The sequence below is a fragment of the Haliotis asinina genome, chromosome 2, assembly GCF_037392515.1.
Source record: "Haliotis asinina isolate JCU_RB_2024 chromosome 2, JCU_Hal_asi_v2, whole genome shotgun sequence".
Classification (NCBI taxonomy): Eukaryota; Metazoa; Mollusca; class Gastropoda; order Lepetellida; family Haliotidae; genus Haliotis; species Haliotis asinina.
In genome coordinates, this window is record NC_090281.1 from 66,477,348 (window position 1) to 66,496,993 (window position 19,646).

At 36.3% G+C, this 19,646-nt stretch overlaps 1 protein-coding gene across 1 annotated transcript in view; it reads right to left on the reverse strand.

Annotated features, from left to right (window-relative positions):
- LOC137271972 (von Willebrand factor A domain-containing protein 3B-like) overlaps positions 1-19,646 on the reverse strand; it is a 96,164-nt gene that overhangs the window by 34,469 nt on the left and 42,049 nt on the right. Inside the window, exons 21-23 of the mRNA XM_067804349.1 lie at positions 18,891-19,183; positions 5,714-5,786; positions 4,496-4,688 (exon numbers count right to left, since the gene is read on the reverse strand). Coding sequence (XP_067660450.1) covers positions 4,496-4,688; positions 5,714-5,786; positions 18,891-19,183 — 559 coding nt within the window. The remainder of the gene's footprint in view (positions 1-4,495; positions 4,689-5,713; positions 5,787-18,890; positions 19,184-19,646) is intronic.

The following is a 19,646-nucleotide window of genomic DNA, read 5'->3' on the forward strand; positions in this document are numbered from 1 at the left end:
GCTGACTTTGAAGGTAAGCTTCCAATCCTTGAAGTGATTCATCTTTAAATAGTGGCATTTAGGACAAGTAACTAAATGTTTTTATTGCAGGTACAGTACCTATGTGTACATTTTACATACTTTCATCAGTAGAATTGCACCAACGCCATCTTAGAAATGATCAGTACTTTTCGCATCACTTAATGTCAGCCTTTCACCTTTCGTACAATTGTACCGCAAGCTCATTTTCTTTCCCTTCTTCTCACCCTATTTGACTCCATCTGTCAATTTCCATTGTCCATCTTTTTTGCATGTAACATTTTCTGGTGGTGTCAAATTTTTACATTCACACATTTGTGTAAATTGGGTATTATCTTCAAATAGTTTAGTTGTTGGATTTTCAGTTCATTAGGTTTTTATTAGAGTATGTAAGGTATTTGTCTCCAGCTTGATTGCCCCAAGCTGGACCTTGTCTATATTGTGGATGATCAGGGTATTCTTTTGTTCTTTCTTCAAATTGAAGGCTGATCCTCGATCTCTTATTGGACAGTTTGATGTGGTCTAGTTTCTTTTTCACTAACATCAGCACATTTGAATTAGTCTTCCGCATACAGCTGCACAAGAGAGGCACCTTAAAACAACAGTTTTGACATTCTGGTGGACGTCTTGCATTCTCCATTAGCCCTTGAACTACTCTGTTTAAGGTTAGTTAACTAAAATATAATCACATTGAGTAGGTTCCAATATTTAAGCATAGTTATATTATAAACATTATTCTTGCTCATGTTATAATATTGTGTGATGTGAAGGTATGGGTGTGTTTTAAGATTAGTGTAAAATAATGTTTTTATAAGACATGTTTTTCATGTTTACGTCATCAGACTGTTTATGAAGAGTTTATTAACAATACAGCAAAATTACTAAGGTCAGGTCACACATAGGCATATGTGCCTGCTTGATGTTTATATTACTTGAAATCCCATATTAATTCAACAAGTATTTATTGCATATATTTGTTGGGATATCACAGCACAGATTATATTGCACTGGTACAGTTTATACCAGTCTATGTAAACTATGTGTCAGTACTTTTCGTAGGTCATGTCAGGTAACCTTTGAGATTGACCAATGAGAACAGAGCATGCCAAATTGCGATAGTGGACATTTGCACATACCTATTGAATTTTTACCTCGGAAAGGTTTGCACCTGCATGATTCTGAATGCTATTTTCCATATGATCACTACCAGGTAATGCACGTGGAGCACGCTACAATACTGTCAACTGTGAGTAAACAGTCGCTGAAAATAGCACTTTTGTCAATATCCCAGGATGTCAGTTTGCGAAAATATTAGTTAATGGTAACCATGTCATCAGAAAGCTCTAGGCATATATACTGCAGTTCCTGTGTTTTAAGTGGATATTTGTTTATTGAATTTGGATAGTTAGTTTCAGTGACTAGCGATGTTTTTTAAGTCTTGCCAAACCCTAAACAGTCTGATTGGTTAAATCCATTCAGCCTTCTTGTGTGTGACTGGACGGTCATAGGTCGCTCAAAGGTTAAACAATGCGACCTCCTAGGTTTTGTTAAACTTTGTAGTGGAGTGTAACGTAAAGTACTTAGTTTACTTAGACTGGGTTTAAACTTTCATAATTTTGTAGATTTATTTTACAGATGTATACATTTACCTATGATATGCAATTAAATGCATTTCTGAGAATTGTTATGGCATTAGAGTGATATATGTTTTATTAGGATAAGTTATTATATTAGGTTAGAATAATATACTCAGATGTATGTTATCACTTATAGATGCACATGCAGTTTGACTTGAAATAATGGTAGATGAAGATCCCTATCACTTCAGTACCCTAAATTTGGTAGGTATTTTATCCTTTTGATGTGTTATATTCATGCCACAACTGACAAATGTGTTTGGAGAGTTACATATTTCCTACCACTGTTGGTTATAGTGATATTTTGCTGTCCAGATATTTCATGTCTTATTATAACAAACATACAGTGGAATCTGTCTATTACGGACTGGCCTGGGGCCCTGTCCAGATTGTAAAGCAGTCCGAATTCAAGGCAGCTCTGGTCCTTTACTGTAGACACTGGTCCGCTTATCTATGGGTTAAAATTTCGTCAAACGTTTTTCAGGGTAAAAAAAACCGGCATCATATCGCTTCACGTAAACAAACGACAGACGAGTATAATATTGAGGCAGTTCTATACAATGTAGCTCTATGTAATTTTGATCAGTAAGTTAAAGGGGCACTGATGCGGAGCGAATAATGTTTCTCGCCAACGGTCGAATTACGAAACCAAACCACAAATTGGTCAGCGCCCGCTCCTTCGACCGTGACGAACAAAGGAACTGGGCTCCTGTCCATATTAGCAGAATTTCTTCACCTAAACAGTCAGGAGGCCGGATGCCCATCATATGCCATTTGTTTAAAAAGATCCATGGTATCCTTTGTCTGATCGTAACCAAATATCCCAGCAGTGGTACTAAGTTCTTTTCGGATGCTTGGATTGTATAATTACTGATCCAATTTGATCCTATTTCTGTGTTTTTAACCTCGATATTTAATCATGTTACATGAAAATATGATGTCTACAGGCACGTAGCAAGCCATTTGTTTCAGTACGGAAGATTGCAAAGCTTTATATATATAGGTAGTTTTGAGTGTTGGTTCAGCTGTGATAGCAAATATCATACGTAAATTTTGGTAGCTATGGTAGCTGCAATGGTTTATTATTTATGATAATAAAAACACAGAGTTGATTTATTTGAATTCGTAAACAAAAAACGATGACTTTGCCTTTGGTAGAGAAATCTGAAAATTTTCTTACGTAAAAAAATCCCCTTATTTCACCTATTTACCCAAGTACACAGCAAATGCCTGTGTGTATTCCTTATGTAACGAAATTCCGTTGGTATCCTCAAAACAGTTTCGGCCCATAAGTGTTTTCAGGCTGCATGCGACACAGAGATTACATCTTCCTTGCTGTAACTCGCGTTTGATGGTGTAAACCTACACGTGTTATTTGTCATCATTCTCTGGATGGTCAATTAATGAATTTATAACAGGTATAATTAGTAGTAACACCACTTCGGTTACTCAACAAAGGTTGCCATTTGGCATTTCTCCTGTCTGGAGTAAATACTCAACATTATAAATGAAGGTCTGTAATGGCAAATGTATTGTATGTAATATGTGCATGTAAGTGATGCAAGAGGGTTTATCAGCTGAGTTACAAAAGCAAACATCGATCAAAGGATTAACCGATAACACACTGATTGATTAATTACTTTTATCTTCTAGCGGATTTGTCAAAAAGCAGTGTGTGTAGATGACTACACCCTGTCGTAAAGAGTGAGTGCAAAAACAACATCCTCCCTTCAAAGAATTAACCACCCTTGCGTTGATTGATTGATTGCTCATTATTGGTTAACTAAATTACTTAGAATAGTGGACATCATACAATTAGTTTGTCAGGTGTGCTATCTTGGGAGACCAATGAAAGGTTTATCTGGATTTCACCAACGAAAGACGTGAAATATGTGTTACTTTTTCGCAAACTAGACAGTTGTAAGACACGCGACATAGAGCAGGATTATTTACCAGCTGCAGATGAATGGAATACGATTTCTTTGACGTGGATATTGATGGATACATTCCTGAACAAGGTAGTAGCCTGACATTGTTGCTATATAATTAGTCTGTTTTACATTCATTATTTGCATTTTGTTTCAATTTAATTGTTGTAGCATTCAGCAGATCGCGTATGTGTGTGAAATAGGATCCACATTGGTAATCTATACAATGTATAAATGTTGCTGTTATGTTAGAAATTTACTACGAGTATAAGCAGATCGTGTGTTCTTTTATTAATTTTCAGAATCATACAAATATGACAATAAACTAATTAGGGTTATGAGACAAAATATAGAGACGTACATTGGCTTCGTTATTTTTCCGTCCTAATAGTTTTTTTACCATTTCTACCACTGGCAGATGATTAACCTTCAAAGTGTTTCATTTGTTTTCATAATACATTTGTAATGAAGTAAAAATGACTTCACCTAAGTTGATCTGTCTATAATTAAACTATCAATTGCGCTTACGGAATGCGCAGCAGAGGTCACGAACCAGTCACGAATTCTGGGATATCATCCGGGTACTCACGGGAGAAAAACAATAACAAAAGTTTACACCGGTCCACGGAAATTGATCCGCATCAGTGCCCCTTTAACTGACATATGCAATGCACCTGACTAGTATAAATATGGTATAACTTTACTGCACACACGTGATACTGATGTATTGGCGATAACTGTTTTGCAATCATAACTGGTGTTCATCAGTATTATTATTGACAATATCATTGATGGAGATGAACAACACAATGCATACTTCTGTAATATCCTCTCTATATATATTCTATTCTTAAATATTCTCACCATGGGTTATTAACCTGGAGACACTGAATGGTATACTGACATACATACCTTTCTGGATGTGATTACTGCAGGCTTCTGGATTTTCTGACGAATAGCTGTGACAGTGTATCCTTTTCCATATTTGTTTTTATCCACGGTAAATTTCTCAGGTGTGTCTCGTCTTGATTTTCTCATATTTGATGGCAGTGCTTTTTGTGGCACTGAATTATTAAAAACGTCGGTGTTTTGTGACTGTCGCGGTCTGCTAATCCAGTTGAGTGGAAAACAAAATGTGTCCAGTATCGCAGTACATCATGCATGTGTAGATCTAATTCTTGCCCGCATGGTCTGCCAGTGTGTCTGTCGGTGTGGATAAACACTCTCCGTCAGCTTGCCCAAACCCATACAACAACTATATTCAGCTGTGCCGAGTGTGTCCCTGGTGTTGATCGGTTGTCACAGAGTATTCTGTAGTGTTTTGTCCTTCAGTCTTTTAGGTCCATTCACTACCAAGTCGTCTTGCCGCAACTGGGCAGTAAATATCCGAAACCGGATTGCCAGAAAGCCAGACCGGGCCACGGACAAGGCGAGCCAGCGAAAACATGAACTAGTTACTCACATGTCGACATTCATGCCTACATTGCCTTAATGCACCATACATACATGACAACAATAAACAATCACACATTGGGAAAAAGAGCGGTAATGGGAATAAATCGCTTGAAACCCAGGAAGGCAAGCAGGCTTAGCTTTTTCCATCTAAAAGAGGAATCGTTAAACGAAACAAGTTTTTAAAAGTACCCATCCTCGGAGCTACCTTCATGCAGGAACTAAACCGTCACATATCCCGATCTATGTGATGCAAACACGTTGTTCAAATTGAAGAGCTTTTTCACATGCTTTCAACAAAGTGTCATTTTATTCAGGACAAACACTGACCAAATTATTCCAAGGTCCAAGTAAGACCTGGATGAGGTAATTGCTATTATTTATATTACGCTAATCTCCATCTTTTAAACACACCACTATCGCTGCATTTCACACGGACTTGTCAGTCAACCAGTTTCGCTATTACCCAGGATGGACAAAATAAAATGAAACAGTGTCGAGCAATAACAAACTTGCAATCATCAAATGCAGTCGTGCAAAATGTGCTGAATTGATGACGAAAAAATATTAACATAATCTATTATATGGTCTCTGATTAAAGTCAGTTTCAGACAGTGAAGCAGTGTTCAGTAACCACCATGAACAAAAATGCAAACTTCTATACATTCCATTCTATACATTGGACTGTTCTGCCAGTCTCTCTGTAACGCCTGCTCAAGGTAATCCAAAATCTGCAGGTGAACACGGAGAACTGCAGTTAAACATGACCTCCAATAATGCCCCAAACATGTTCGGTGGGGTTAAGATCAGTTGACCTGGCAGTCCAGTCCATGTGTGTGATGTTGTTGATCAAAACATGATTAACAACTCATGTATCATCATCATGAATGGACGGGCATTATCATCCACTGAAGTTGAGACCCGCTTGTCGTACCAGGGGAATAACTACAGGCTGCTTTACCCCGATCAGGATGCACGCGTGAAGGGTGGAGTTCTTTCATGCCACACATTTTGCATGTTGTTACGGAAAGTGGTTGTGTTCGGGCGATGTCAATGTCCGATTAATCAGTTTGACAGTCACTAGAATACCTGCCAACAACAAATCGTTATCGAGACAAATAAAGGACATTACATTGGAAATTTATTTACAATGCTACACAATTCTACAACAATTTCACTCAGTATAGACTGCGTATTTGTAAATATGAATACTTTTCTACAAATGTAAAGACATTTTAAGTTACAAACCCACGTCACAGATTTATTTGCAGGCAGATACGTTTTATGGTGAAAAAAGAGGTTTTCAATAGAGACACGTCCCCTAAAGCAGGTTGGTTTCTACGTATTTGTATGCAACATTAACGCAAGACGATTATCCTGTATTATACGTGTTCTGTTTGACGTTTGACGATAACGACTTCCAGGTAGAATAAACATTGTGTGTTGTTTCAAAGTGAATCAAAATTGGTGAATTCAATACTTCCTGTACTATGTCTTTTCTGCCCACCTGACATACCATTAGCTGTCAGTGTTAAACCTCCTCATGTGTGAACATTGCATCCAGATACTCCACAAGATATTACATTGTAGAATGTACATTGGAACACACATTGGTAAACTCACACATTTGTGAACGATGGTAAATGCAAATGCCCTGATACACACGTTTCGTTTTAGTCATGTTCTGCAATCCAGTTTTAGGACTACCTAACAGTCCGGGCCGGCCCGGGTGCTGGGTGGTCGAGTGGGTACAGATAGTCAACCAGGATACCTATGTCAACCCTTTGCCTGTGAATAATGATTTATACATGACCTGCAACAAATTTATGACAATGTTTTCTGGGGTATGATGCGATCTCTTAACCGTATAGGACGGCAAACATATTGGCTGAAGCAGCTAGTTGTTCGCTTTATGGCACTGACCCTATTCTGTGCAAGTGCTTTGTTTACATGTAGCTATGACGATTACAAAGTAAACACGCATACATCAGTTACCTCCCTTTTGTAACTGGTTACTATAAATATAACACTTTCTGTCGAAAACTTTCAAAATAACATAACACCCTTTCACGTCAGACTTTGTTACAAAGCATGTTCTAAAAAAATGCCCAACAACGCCGGCAATATTGTCAAGGGCAGCGATAATCTGGTTCGTGGCTCCCTTTGCTTTTAGCGCTCACTTGCACCAAAGCTGTATTGCGATAGCATGGGTGGCGAGAGTGGAGTCTTGGTGATTTTTTGTGACGGAAACTTTGCGATGTGTAAGAGTCTTTGATAAATAATCGTTTTATTGTGACAAATGATCCCATAAAAAGTGTAAAAATAATACAAGGTGTTCCAGTGAGGGTATTTTTAACTAACCGTTTAAGCTGTTTCACATTGTTCCTTCATGTTCTATTGCTCTACTAGATGACTGATATAAAAGCACTTGGTATTTCACTACAAGTGGTCCAAGCAACTTGGCTGGTTGAAGTTAATGAGTGAGGTCTGCAGAAATATTACTTCTGACACCCTCTTTCGGCCTAGCTGTCTTTAAACATCAATTGTGTATGATTACACGATGCCATTTAGAAAGTGGTCAAATGCAACTAGAATTTGTACTTTACTGAGAAAGTGAAATCCCAAATATGACATATATTGCATCAATTGTCTAAACTGACCGCGATGTGACACCCGACCTTTGATATGGTGCCTTTGTGCTGGGGTTATAAGTTTAGCAGTTTCCGTTTCAATACAACTTTTTTCAATTCCAACATATTCTACATTCTCAGCCTGACTGTTTCTATCACAAGCCTATGAAAACTGTATCATGACATCTATTGCCTTGTTCGGAAAAGAATGTTTCTTGTTTATACCTTCACGAACAGGTCTCTGAGAAGGTAAATCGTCAACCTCTATCAAATTATTTAACTTATTATTAGCTTCTATAAATGGTGAGTTAAAATTATCATTTGCTTTCTGTTGTATGAGAGTCAAAATTTGCGTTATTATAGACCATTTTTCTTCTACACTAGACTTTTGCTCCTTCAAAACTATCATTTGGTTTTTCAACCATACCGTACAGAATGCTGACATACATACTGTTGCATTTCCACTTATCTAACACTTGCAAGCTATCAAATACACTTACAAAGATTGTAACAGACTAATGAAATACCACTATTGATAATAATATGGAAATACAACCACTGATAATAATATGGAAATGCCACCACTAATAATAATATGGAAATACATGTACCGCCGCTGATAATAATATGGAAATACATGTACCGCCGCTGATAATAATATGGAAATACATGTACCGCCGCTGATAATAATATGGAAATACATGTACCGCCGCCGATAATAATATGGAAATACCACCACTGACAATAATATGGAAATACCACCACTGATAATAATATGGAAATATCTACATTGATAATAATATGGAAATCTCAAATGTCATGTAAGTGTTACTCTTTAGTATGACTAGTTCGAAAGGTGAAATATCTTACTCATTATAACAAGAGAAGCACGTAGTTTCCACGAAGCTGTTTGAAAGTGAAACACATCCACATTTCACGTCACCCGACAAGAACTGTCAATGTACCAACATTTATGTTCATAAGAAAGTGCAAGTAGTGATGCACTCTCAAATCATCCATTGTTATCAGATGAACATTGACTCACTCCGATATATCTCCCAACTGTTTCAATCGTAAGTTGAAAATGAAGTTCCCCTACGTTTAAGAGTATAGGTTAATGTACAAGCTTCATTCGGGGCTCAATTCATTTGACTGAGAAGTTGTACACCCACCTGCTCACCTTTACTGTTAGGTCACAAGGACATGAAGCGTTAACAAGTGCTCGGAGATACCTTGGTGAACTGTCTCTTGAAACAGCTCAGCTACGCTGGTAGTGCCAAAGTTAGGTGCCAGAATCTACACACGTCAACATAAGCAGTAAACCTTGAACCTTTCTTTAAGTTTATATTGTCTGCAGGCTTGACTCAGGTACAACTTTCTAAAGACGTGTGCTCCTGTGAGAAGAGACTTAAGTTCATTAAGTTACTATCGCTGCCTTTTCACAGCTATATTCGCAGCCCTCGTAAGTCTTCAACTTGTACCCTTACATATCTTGGGTTGTTGAGTTTCTGGACTACCGTAAACCTATGGTTTGGGGTCAGTAGTTTTTTCTATAACACCTAGCTCTTCATGTTTTTTTTTTCCATCTGAACATGGAATAGCACTCCACATGTGTGTACTACTTTGTCAATGTAAAACACGAAAACCGGCATAATTTACAACTTTCGCCTACATGAAATATGTATGAATTTTGAAAATGACTCGTATATATTATTTTTTCTAATATGCTTTAGCATGGGCTAGAACTATGCTCACAAAAAGGAATATCCTCTACTTTTTTGAATGGTGTATATTGATTGATTGTTTATTGTTGTTTAGCAAATATGTGTGTTTGAACTATAGGTATTTTAAACTGTTATATTTTAGAAATGACACGCGACATTGGAAAGGTTTCTACAGCTTACAATGTACAGGATATTGTTCCCCTATTGCTAGGTCTGGAAATGCAGTCAGCAAGTCCAAAACAAAAGCCCCTGCCATGTTCCAAATGTGCCAAACAACACCCTGATCAAGGTCCTAAACAAAAAAGAAAAACACTTAATCTTATACAAATATTGGCAGATTGAATTCTGAGCCATCACACAAGACATGTATAGATATACACATCGGATTCAGAGCAAGTGAATCCAGGTATCTATTCATTAAATACCACTGGTAGGTAGTTGACAGGAGACTCTCGATGGAGATAATGCATTCTGTATACGTAGATCTACGAAGATATTAAGATCCTCTATCTGAAGTTCCATATAGACTCAAAAATTGGGTGGTTTCCTAAAGCAATCCTGGCTGTAGTCAATAATTCTAAGCTCTGGAAAATAACCCTCAATGGTACCAGAAAACACTGGCTCCGGACGACTGGGACCATTCGTCAATTGTCCGTAAATTAAATTCACCAGACACCAAGTCTTATCCGCAAAAGGTTATTCGTAATCTATGTAATAACGTGACCTATACAGTCGTCTTTTGTGTCTTTGCTGCATGTGTCATCTGGCATCAGCGGCATGGATTCTGGAATGAACACATCAAAGACGGTTAACTTGTTGGCGAATATGTATATGACTGAGAAATGTTCTGAAGATTCCATAACTAACCCCAAAGATGCCACTTCCGGCTCCTCGAAGCGCATATTGTGGTGTCTTCGGTCATATTGGTCCATGTGGTCTGTTATATGCTTACGGTGCTGCCCTTGCTATGTGGCGACTATATCCCCTGCAATTTGAGCAGCTTACCTTGCACCTGCCACCTGTATAATATTGTCTATATGTTCCTTGTGGCTGGCTCTAATGTGGGTCTCCATACTAGATCAGTAAACCCTCTGCAGTCCGTATAGCCCAACGTGGTTCATGACTATATATATATCTTGATCAATTTATTGAGAATTTACTTTCGCCTGTATAGACCATGACCCGTGCACATGTGTGGCGGTGGAGCTGGTGGCTGAGCTGATTTCCATGTTTTGGTCCGCAAGTTAATAATTTGCAATGCCTAAGTCACAGACCGCGACTGATGTGCCAGGGTATTCTTCTTCTTATGTGATTGTAGCGTCTAGTGCTGGTCATGACTTAAAGAACGTCTTGTTTAGGAAAAGGAAACGAGTAGGTACTGATGAGCAGTAAATGCACCATGGTTTCATGACATACACTGGAAGGAAAACATCAAGAGACACGATCCAGCATCTCTGTGAAAAGCCCCATTCTCGGAAATGATAGTCCCCATTCGAGATTCACTGAGAACCTGACAGGTCCTACCATCATCAGCTATGATGTTGTCGACTTGTTTACTTATGTTCCACGTGAAGAAGTCCTTTTAGCCTTATGGGAACAACTCAACCACCTTGAATAACCACTTGACAACAGCCTTTCCATCGACTCTATCATTAACCACACCTCAGCCTGCATCGACTCTACGTACATCACAAATACATGAACAAATACATGGACTACCAATGGACTCATCATTTTCACCTACCCTCACTGAGATATATATGTCAGAACAGAAAGCCTTCCCAACGTATGTGCTGGCATTGGAATGTGGACGACATATTTGTTGTTCTGAAACCCGAGAAACGGCAGTTCATGTATTGTCTTGTTCACCTTTGAATAAACAGTTGCTTTTGAGGGACTGTCCATTTGGGATTGGATGTGCATGTCTCCCCAGATACAAAACAAACACCATGATAACCACACTTTAAATGTTTGTCTTTATAGTTTGTTAACCTATGGCCAGAAACAAGTGTCAGGAATAACAACATGAAGTGTTAGAGGAACGCATTTTTAAGGAGATTAAGTTCATGTTGTCTCATTTCATTAAGTGGAATAGGTTGAAGCAGGTAATTCTGTTCAATTAAAATAGGTAACAGTATAACCCAGAAAGTGCAGGGTGGCCTGGAACTACTTCTGTCGCCTTCTGGAAATTGTGGTAAGGGGTGGTGGGCGAGCTATGTGACCTAGCTAAAATGACCTAGTGTTAAGAGTTATGCCTGTTCATCATTAGGGCCGTGACCACTTAAAATTCGTTTGTGTCTCATTAGGATTTTTTTTTCTTTTATGCCATGTCATTTTATAGAGTGCATGTAACACTATTCATAAGTATAAAGATCCCTTTACTGCTTTTTTAACATAAAAATATTCTGACAAGACTTGGGAGTGTCTATTTTCACAATTGACCTTACACCATTGAATAAAAAAAAATAATATTCTACTTTTGGGCATAATTTTATAGCCTCCAGAGCACAATACACAATGTTCAATTTTCAGACCTAAAAATGTGTGGTCAGAAAAAAGCTCTCTGCATCCAAGTGTATAACATTCCAAAAGGGAAAAATCACAGTCGTGAGAAATGTCTCCAATTTGATGAAAGCATGGTGTAATCAGGTATTACTTTGCAGGTACACATCAGATCACACTCACACAGTATTACATGTAGTTGAATACCTCAAAGGTGATAGTTCACACATCTGTTGAACAAATAACATATAACAAACCATTAAAAAGAAACCATTAATTCATTAAGAAGCTGTTTTATTGAAGCTAAGGGCAATTTACATACTAAAACACAATATAGTGATAAAAATATTAGTAAATTTCTTTCTCCCAAATGGTTTCTGTATGTTTATCAAGTATAGAACTAATTACTCTGCTGCAGATAAAAACATAAAACAAAACAATTTTTACAAGATACTGTAAATGATTTCATTGAATAGCTTTTCTTTTCTTAAACCCTTAAATGTAGATATGAAACTGTGAATAATGCTTGCCTTCATTTTGATTTAATGCAAGTGTTTGCTCTTTCTTTAACAAAGCTGCATTGCTGTTCCTATCACTAAATTCAAGCAACTAACATGCAGAACAAAAGGATACATGTTTGATGATAACATGTGGTCAAAATGGGACACAACTGCAATAAAAAATTGTGTCATAGCACTTTACCTCACCTGAATAAGCATCAAAGAGATCATATTGGTATTTGCATTTTCTAAGCTAGGGGAGATAACTCTTTATACAGACCACTTGGGATAGCTGTGACTTTTTAAAGAAAATTTTTATTCTGTTTCATTTCTGTATGCCATTGTGATATCACAAGAAAGTGGCAACCGTAATCTAGAGGGAATGTTTACGACATAATATAAATACAAGTGCAATAGCACTTTACCTCACCTAGGTATGTGTCATATAGATATTTGCATTTTCTCAAATATTGTCAAGAAAAACAAATTACTGGATATCTGATTACAGTATTAACTGACCTCTGTTATCTCCTTAAACCAACTTCTATGTGGGCAAAACTCCTGGCATTTATGAAAAGCATAAGACTTTCAAGAATATTGGACGGACTGGTGACAAAAACTTGGTAAATACAAATGTAGCATAAAAATTAATTATATTACCTTTTCACTGGGCATTCCTTCTTTGTGCAGGGATTAAGTACACAGAGTCTATATTCTCATACACTAATCCAGAAACAGTCACAAGTTCTACATGTTTCCTTCCAATCTGAATCTTCCAACAATTCAAACGCTGGCCAGACCAATTTTATTTCTTGTTTCACTGATATTTGTCCTCAGAAAAAGAGGGAAAATACAAAAAACGAAAATCACCAGTCATAATAATATTCCTTTTAATTACTAAAAGTATTACACTTTTGGCAAGTTATGTAATGAAATTGGGTCAAAATACAATCTAAAAAAATCTCTTAAGATTACATTTTTGGCCCAAAAAACATTAGGATTTGATAAAATTTATTTTTATTCTATATTTTTTTTCTATTCTTGAAAAAATATGACCAGTGAATCTATAGAAAATGAAATAGAATTGGTTTGGCTTAATTATAATTTGCATTTAATGGATGGAATAAACTGTATCTGAAACAATGATCATATAAGAAATAATGTACGCCAATACTTTGTAGTTTTAGCTGGGGCGCTGTATTATAAAGTAATAAACATAAGCGAAGCACTTTGGTAAAACTGATTTCTGCATGTTAGCGGATAGTATTTATATACTGAACAGTCTCATCATTTGGCTAGCATATAATATTCACACTAGAACAGTCATGACCTGTGGCAAATCAAAGATGGCATGTATAATCTGGTTCAAGGCATCAATAGCAGTTATCAGATCTTGGTAGGTGTAAGTGCAAAACACAAAGCCCCATCCGTAAGACAAACAGTGAGTGGGTGCAATCAGATTATTGTGGACAATATCAAATGAAATTTTGAACAAAAGTACCCAAACAGATCTGAGACTACAAAAGAAATACAATGAACATTTTCATACCCAATATGACTAATAACATCATTAATAAACACAAACAGTGATTATCAAATTTCACTGTCAAAACCTGGAAATCAGATTTGGGATAAGTGAAGTACAATGTATTTCAAGTGGAATGCATTTCATTGCTTCTAAATATTGTCTGTTCTGAATATTCATGGTTTGGATAAGCTGGGTGCTGAAAATATTAATTCGTATGATGCATGTATGATCAATTTTTAAAACATTTCCAGACCTGCCACACTTCATATGATATGCAACTGTTAAAATTACTGTAAAAATATATGAAACAAAGTTATTTCATCTCTAGGGGAATATTTGGTTTCAGAAAAAAGTTCCAATGGTGATATCATTTGCATAAGCAGATGCTTTAAATGTCAAGTTTGTGTTGAATATAGATGAAAATGAAAAATTTCAAAACATTATAAAAACAGCCCATCTGTTTGAGACACATGACAAAGTACACATATAACCCATTCCATTCCATTTTGGAATCATTGGTTGAGTAGCGTCCATGAGAATAGTTTATATAACGACTTCATATAATGAAGTACACAAGTCAAATGAAAGAGATTGGATAATGTCACCAAAGACCAAGCATCCCAAACATATTCAGTCATGCACATATACTGTACAAAAAGAACAGTTTTGGAAAGAAAAATAAAGTTTTTAGACTAACAAAAAGAATGGGAACAAAAAAAATAAACAAAAATAACAGCACTGGACATGGCAAAGAAGAGAATAAACTTCTGACTTATTGACTGCAACATCATTTATAATCATTATGCAAATCTCTCAACTTTTATATGTAAACACATGAGCACAGAAGACGTAAATGGTCAATTTTACAACACGCTTTTGCTCCTTGTTGATTTATGGGTGAAACTATTCAGATGTATTAAATGGCCTTGTTGACATCTTTTCTCCTGTTTGGTCCTGTCATGCTGCCAAGTCAACCTGGAATTTACCTCGAACCCTATGTTGGAGGTTTCCTGGAGCTCATACTATTAATTTTCAGGGACCTGGATTATGAAATGGGGTTCCAGACACTTAAATATTACTGTCATTTATACCATGTTGTAACATTGTTCTATATTCAGTTACTGTTATTGTATTGCGTATCATGATCATCACATTGTTACAGTAATTAACTTGCAAAAGAAACCATAATCTGGCTAGCTGCAGACACAGTCATAACTTATTGTTACTTAATCAAAATTTTTACAAAAAGTATTTGGACTTTTTCTATGTCCACGTGGATGCGCCAATCAATTTCGTTGCATCCGTTGTTAATTTTCTGCGTAGAGACTGCAGGAATTTGCATCCTGTAAATCCCTGGTAAACACGTTATAACATGTGTTTCACCCACAAAGTTCTGAGTAAACAGTGCAAGGAACTGAAAGAGTATGACTGGCACTCCTGACTTTAGACTAATTCTATGCACACCCAATCACATTCCGGAATACTGCAGGGCATGACTAGTAGTAAGAAAGTTCACTGGTCTACAAATAAAGCTATATGTGAAGATTCTACACTGTCTCATATTCATACACATAAAAACCAATAACATAAAATAATAATTTCAAATTCTGAAATAGATCTTTGATTTGTTATGTCTTTGAAGTTCCATAGGAACATTAATGATACATCTACCTTTTTTTGAAAGAAAATTTAATCAAATTTGCTGTAGTGGTATATCAGACACATGTAAACAGACTTTAATTTTTTTTCTCATAGAGAGGCATGCTGGTTACTTACAATAATAAAACAGACTAGACAGGGAATCATTTCAAGTTGTTTATAATCATTTTGTGGTTTTAATAGCAAATAATGACAAAAACATGAACATGAAATTGAATACAAACATGAATACACACCACGCCTATTGAGAGTAGAGTCCCATCCTGGGTTTCAACCCACTCTAGAGTGAGAGAAATTTTGGATATTTGCTGGGATGAGAGATTTGGCAACGAGAATATCCTTGATTATGTCTAAGCCTAGCAATGCCAAGATCAGAAAAGGAAAAAAGTTTCTTTAATGAAATTACAAGGACCAGTTATGGAAATACAAAAATGTAGTCAAAAATGGTTTCATAAAAGTAAGCAGTTGTTAAGTAATTTAATTATATTTGTTTATTATTTTCTGTAAAATTCAAATGCATACACTATATGAATCAACCACGCTTCATGATATATCACTGCTGCTAACATTATACTTCATGTTTTCTTCATAAATTATGTAACAGTAAGATTGAAATAAAAAAAAGTAGGCATTATATAGCCAGGAAAATTTATAATAATCATATACAAACATCTGAGCCCATTATTAATGTTAATTTGAAATTATTATCACACTTCATTAGGCCAGTGGAGGTTTGAGCAGAATGTGTTCAGAGACGCCAGAGACTGACATTTTCATTCAGTCAGGCATATATGTTCAGGGGTGTAGCTATCATTAAACAAAACAAAAAAAAATCAGCCTGGGCTTACACATGATTGTTGCTAAGAAGGCTGGGCAAGTCCTCAATATTATCTAAATGAATGGTCTGCAACCTATTTGATGTTACATGAAAAAAGTGGCTTGCTACCTGTCTGATGTTGAGCCTGACTAAAATTATACAAATATCAATATTTAATTTCAAACAAGCTGAAAATGTGAGCAAAGCTCACTAATGCCCCAGACCATGGTGCCCAATTTCAGCTGAACAACAATTACTAATGATATCTATGTCACTATCAGCAATACTCCATCAATATCATGGCATGAGCTTCAGATATTGCATCCACTGGGGAATCAAACCAAGGTCTTAAGCCTGATGAGTAATCACTGTACTACTAGGCTACCCCACACACAGAACTTAACACACTGTAAATTGACTGATCCATATTGCTAACACATATCAACCAAACTAACATTTAATTCAATCTATTCGAGATTCAAGTTAACCTGATAAAAAAAGAAAACAAGGGGACTCAGTTAATAAAGCATGGTTTACTGGGTGTGTCTTTCCATTATGAGTGCAGTTTTAAAACACACACCTGGCCAAATCAGTGATACTATTCTGTACCTAGACTTGTACAAGTCTCTAAGGTAATAATTAATAGTTTAAATGATAATTTTTAAACAAAATATAAATCTTTCCTTAACAAACTGGCGTCATCAGACGTACTGTACTCATCCGGATGTGCTGTCCACTTATCTAGACTTGCCTCATAAAATTACTATACATATATGGGCATTGCCTTCAGTACAAAGGTGGAGCTGAGGCTCACTACCTATCACCCCAATATACTGGCTTATCTTGCTATATGTCGATTTCTGATTGGTTGAGCTTCTATATTTCTATATTTTCAATATACCCCATTTACAAGTGAGTAACATTTTCTATGTACCAAACTGGGAATGACAAACTCATTTTGTACCACGTGGTAATACCTCTTTTACTAGATTGACAATAATAATGTATCATGTATGGAAATTACAGATGTTTTGCGAATGCAAATCCATGGAAGAGAGATAACTCTAAATCTGTTTTTCTGGTCAGCTGCAAAATCTATCAATGGTTATGAAAAATTTTGTACCAGTGCTTCAAACAATTCAAAATTAACACTGAGGTTTTCATTAAGATAATTCTTTGTTCACTGGTCCTTCTGGGCCCATGGGTTGATGTACCCACGATGTTTCCTTACATTTATGTACATCAACACATGTTCCCCTTGTGACCAGTGAACAACATGCTACCAGCTAAAGCTTTATGTAGAGTAGTGAAAATGAAGAAGATTCCATGCAGTTTTCCTTTAATTTATTCATAACCTTATTCATAACATTTATTTAATGTCAAAGGTGTCATTCAACGTCATTTATTTAATGTTACAGGTGTCATTCAACGTCATTTACCTTACACTTTATGCTAAAATGTCACACAGTTTATTGCATCCTTTTCAGCGGGAAACTATTTCAAAACATCTTTCAAATATTTCTTTTACCCTTGAAGCTGGCCACTGACCAGAAGATATAAATGGGTAACTATTTCAAAACATCTTTCAAATATTTCTTCTACCCTTGAAGCTGGCCACTGACCAGAAGATGCAGTTTTCCTTTAATTTATTCATAACCTTATTCAAAACATTTATTTAATGTTACAGGTGTCATTCAACGTCATTTACCTTACACTTTATGCTAAAAGGTCACACAGTTTATTGCATCCTTTTCAGTGGGAAACTATTTCAAAACATCTTTCAAATATTTCTTCTACCCTTGAAGCTGGCCACTGACCAGAAGATATAAATGGGTAAATCCTTAAACATAGTTTCACAAGGTTTATCAAAGTTCATAACACATGACACAATGTTGTGAAATGTTTGCTAATTTGTGGCAATGTTAAGAACTAAAAGTAAGTGCAATCTTTCAGTGAATTACTGATGACATTCAATCAAGAGGTGGGTATTGTTTTGTGTTTATTAATGTCATACTGAAAACTACAGTAGCTCTCATTCAACATTATACATGGGCAAAATACAGATGCCAGTTTTCTCCCACCTTAAACTTCTGTTTCAATTAGCCACACAGTGTATAGTCATACTACAAGAAATCATCTACAGAGTAGCACCGAAAGACAACACAAGGTAGTTTATCTTAAATTTAACTTTGGGAGTGACTATAAATAAATTGAAAAGTAGCATCTCCATATAAAGAAAGTGTTTCACTTACAAAAGTCAAAATGTAAAATCATCAAGCATTTATCAAAAGTGTAAATGGCGCCCGAACTGCAACTGCTATTTGTGTCAAACCTGCAAGTAAAATCCTCTTTGATGTAATTTGGACATGGTATCAAACAAGTACTGGCTTGTCTCACTGATGAACAAATACCCTGTCTGCAAGTTTGATCTATCTGTGAAAATGTCTACGCAGATAAATAATCACAAAAGTGACATCTGAAAGTTATTTATGCACAAATGTCATCATCCTCCACGTCAGATGGAGCGATAATCTGAGCAAGGATGCTCTCTTTGTCCGTCTCTTGAGACATCTGCATTTGCTTGCCAGTGGTCAGTGACTTGGGGGAACTGCGGGTCACTTCTCCAGCTTCTTTCAAGTCTCTGGCTTGCTCCAGGAACATCTTCCCCTTTTCTATTTCCTGTACTAGCAGGCTGATGTCTTCTTTCATCTGCCCATCAGTTTCTGACAAATCTGTTTTCAAACTTTCATAATTCTCAAAGAATGAGAATGGTTTGTTGGTGTCATATCTGAAATAAATGAAAGGTATTATTATGATAGGTCAGTTAGAAAAAGAGATAATAAACATTTAATTTAAGAAAAGTGTTCATTATTCCTCTAATTTTATGATTAGAAGCATAGTGTCTCAGATATATTTGAATAAATTTATAAAATACACACTGAAGTAATCTCAAACAATAATGAACAACACTACCTGTCTTATATCAGTGCCATGAATCATATTAGTTGGCTGCCACTACACTATAACCTAATTGCAGATTTTCAACAGTCTTTTACACTGTAAAGCATATATTACAGGTAACTGTGAGTGAGTGAGCTAGTTTTATGCCACTTTTAGCAATATTACACCAGTATAACATATGAATGGTGGTAGAGAGAGAACAGACACCAGAAATGGGCTTTACACATTGTACAAATATGCATGTAGGGATTCAAAAACGGACCTTGGCTTGACCGTCAATCCGCTTAACC